This window comes from Trachymyrmex septentrionalis, unplaced genomic scaffold, assembly GCF_001594115.1.
Source record: "Trachymyrmex septentrionalis isolate Tsep2-gDNA-1 unplaced genomic scaffold, Tsep1.0 scaffold80, whole genome shotgun sequence".
NCBI lineage: Eukaryota > Metazoa > Arthropoda > Insecta > Hymenoptera > Formicidae > Trachymyrmex > Trachymyrmex septentrionalis.
The window spans coordinates 137,489-139,006 of NW_017305988.1; the positions used below are offsets into that span (position 1 = coordinate 137,489).

Here is a 1,518-nt window from a genome sequence, read left to right on the forward strand (position 1 = left end):
GCAAATATACGCCGAATCGGTATTTTTCACGTCCGTGGAGCATTTACGTCTATACCACATTTCTTCTGATAGATTAAATTTTAAATATCGGAAAAACAATTTTTTATTGTGTTACATCTCTACTTTTTATTTTAAACGTTTTTTAACTCTGATATTTTTTTTTATGTAGCAAAATTTATCGCAATGATGCACCTACTTGAAATTTGATTATTTTAAGACCCGCATCAGTTCACGAGAATTAATTATTCGAAAAATCGTTAATTATTAGCAGGGTTGGCAAACGTTACTTTTTGTAGTAAACAATTTGATGACGATGTTGCAATTCTTTATAATATCATTATATCGTATTATCGCGCAAATGACTTCGAATACTAATTATGTGTAATATTTATAACTTTTAATAAAGGTATTAATAGATGTAATTACGAAGAAATGATTCAAGTATATCGCTTACGAATTTGAATTAATATGTGGCCTATAAACGAAACTAATTGTAAGCATTACAACAATACGTCTAAAAATAATGTGAACAATGAAATGCAACGACGATAATATCGGCAATTTATAGAGGATAAGCCTGACAAAATGACTTGCCGCGTAGCGATTCTGAAATTCTAATTGAAAACAAGCATTTCAGAATCATAAATAGTTATATAATAAACTATAAATCAAATTATATACATTAAATATACATTTAGTAAGGAGAAAATTCTGTATGAAAATTATCCTTGTATATTTAAATATTTATAGAAAGCATCAAAAAATAATAATACACAAAAAATTCAAAGTAAGAATGTTTTATAAATGTTTGAATAATCTGTAAGATCGATTTTAACGTATAATTGGTAACTAATTCTTGATTTGAGTCCTTATAAGTAAAACATAAATATTGATTTCGCGCCGTACAGAAAATCTTTTTATATGTATATTTTGAAAGAGGTCGTTTCTGGAGAACATTATTTAGTCAGAAATATAGTCATTACCGTCAGTCTGTGAATATCGTGTTGTTGAGCGATATAGAAAGATGATAGAGGCGGAAATCGTTGACATCGAAGTGTATGATGTAAGATTTCCAACATCAATGTGGCAGATTGGAAATGATGCATTGGTACGCATTGCAACACATTAATTTTCATAATAAAATATTTACGTTGTTTTTTATTTTCGAATTATCGAGAGGCTTGTGTTTAACATAATCGACTTTTAACAGCATACAAATCCCAATCATGCCTGCACGTATGTAATAATCTATACTACTAACACGAAATATAAAGGATACGGCATTGCAGCTACTTTGGGAAGAGGAAATGAACTTGGTACGTATTAATAATACTAACTACTTCTCTCTCTCTCTCTCTCTCTCTCTCTCTCTCTCTCTCTCTCTCTTGTTTTTATTATATCGATAATAAATTTTATAGTGGTGCAAACATGCAAGATTCTGTTCACATTGATAAAGAAACGAACGACCACAGAAATCTATTCAAATTTTGCATCATTTTGGAGACAGTTAACAACCGA

General features: G+C 29.5%; 1 protein-coding gene across 1 annotated transcript in view; it reads left to right on the forward strand.

Annotated features, from left to right (window-relative positions):
* Positions 1 to 1,024: 1,024 nt before the first annotated feature.
* Positions 1,025 to 1,518, forward strand: part of LOC108754607 (mitochondrial enolase superfamily member 1-like) — a 2,149-nt gene continuing 1,655 nt past the window's right edge. The window contains 3 exon segments of the mRNA XM_018497043.1: positions 1,025 to 1,108; positions 1,211 to 1,316; positions 1,419 to 1,518. Coding sequence (XP_018352545.1) covers positions 1,025 to 1,108; positions 1,211 to 1,316; positions 1,419 to 1,518 — 290 coding nt within the window.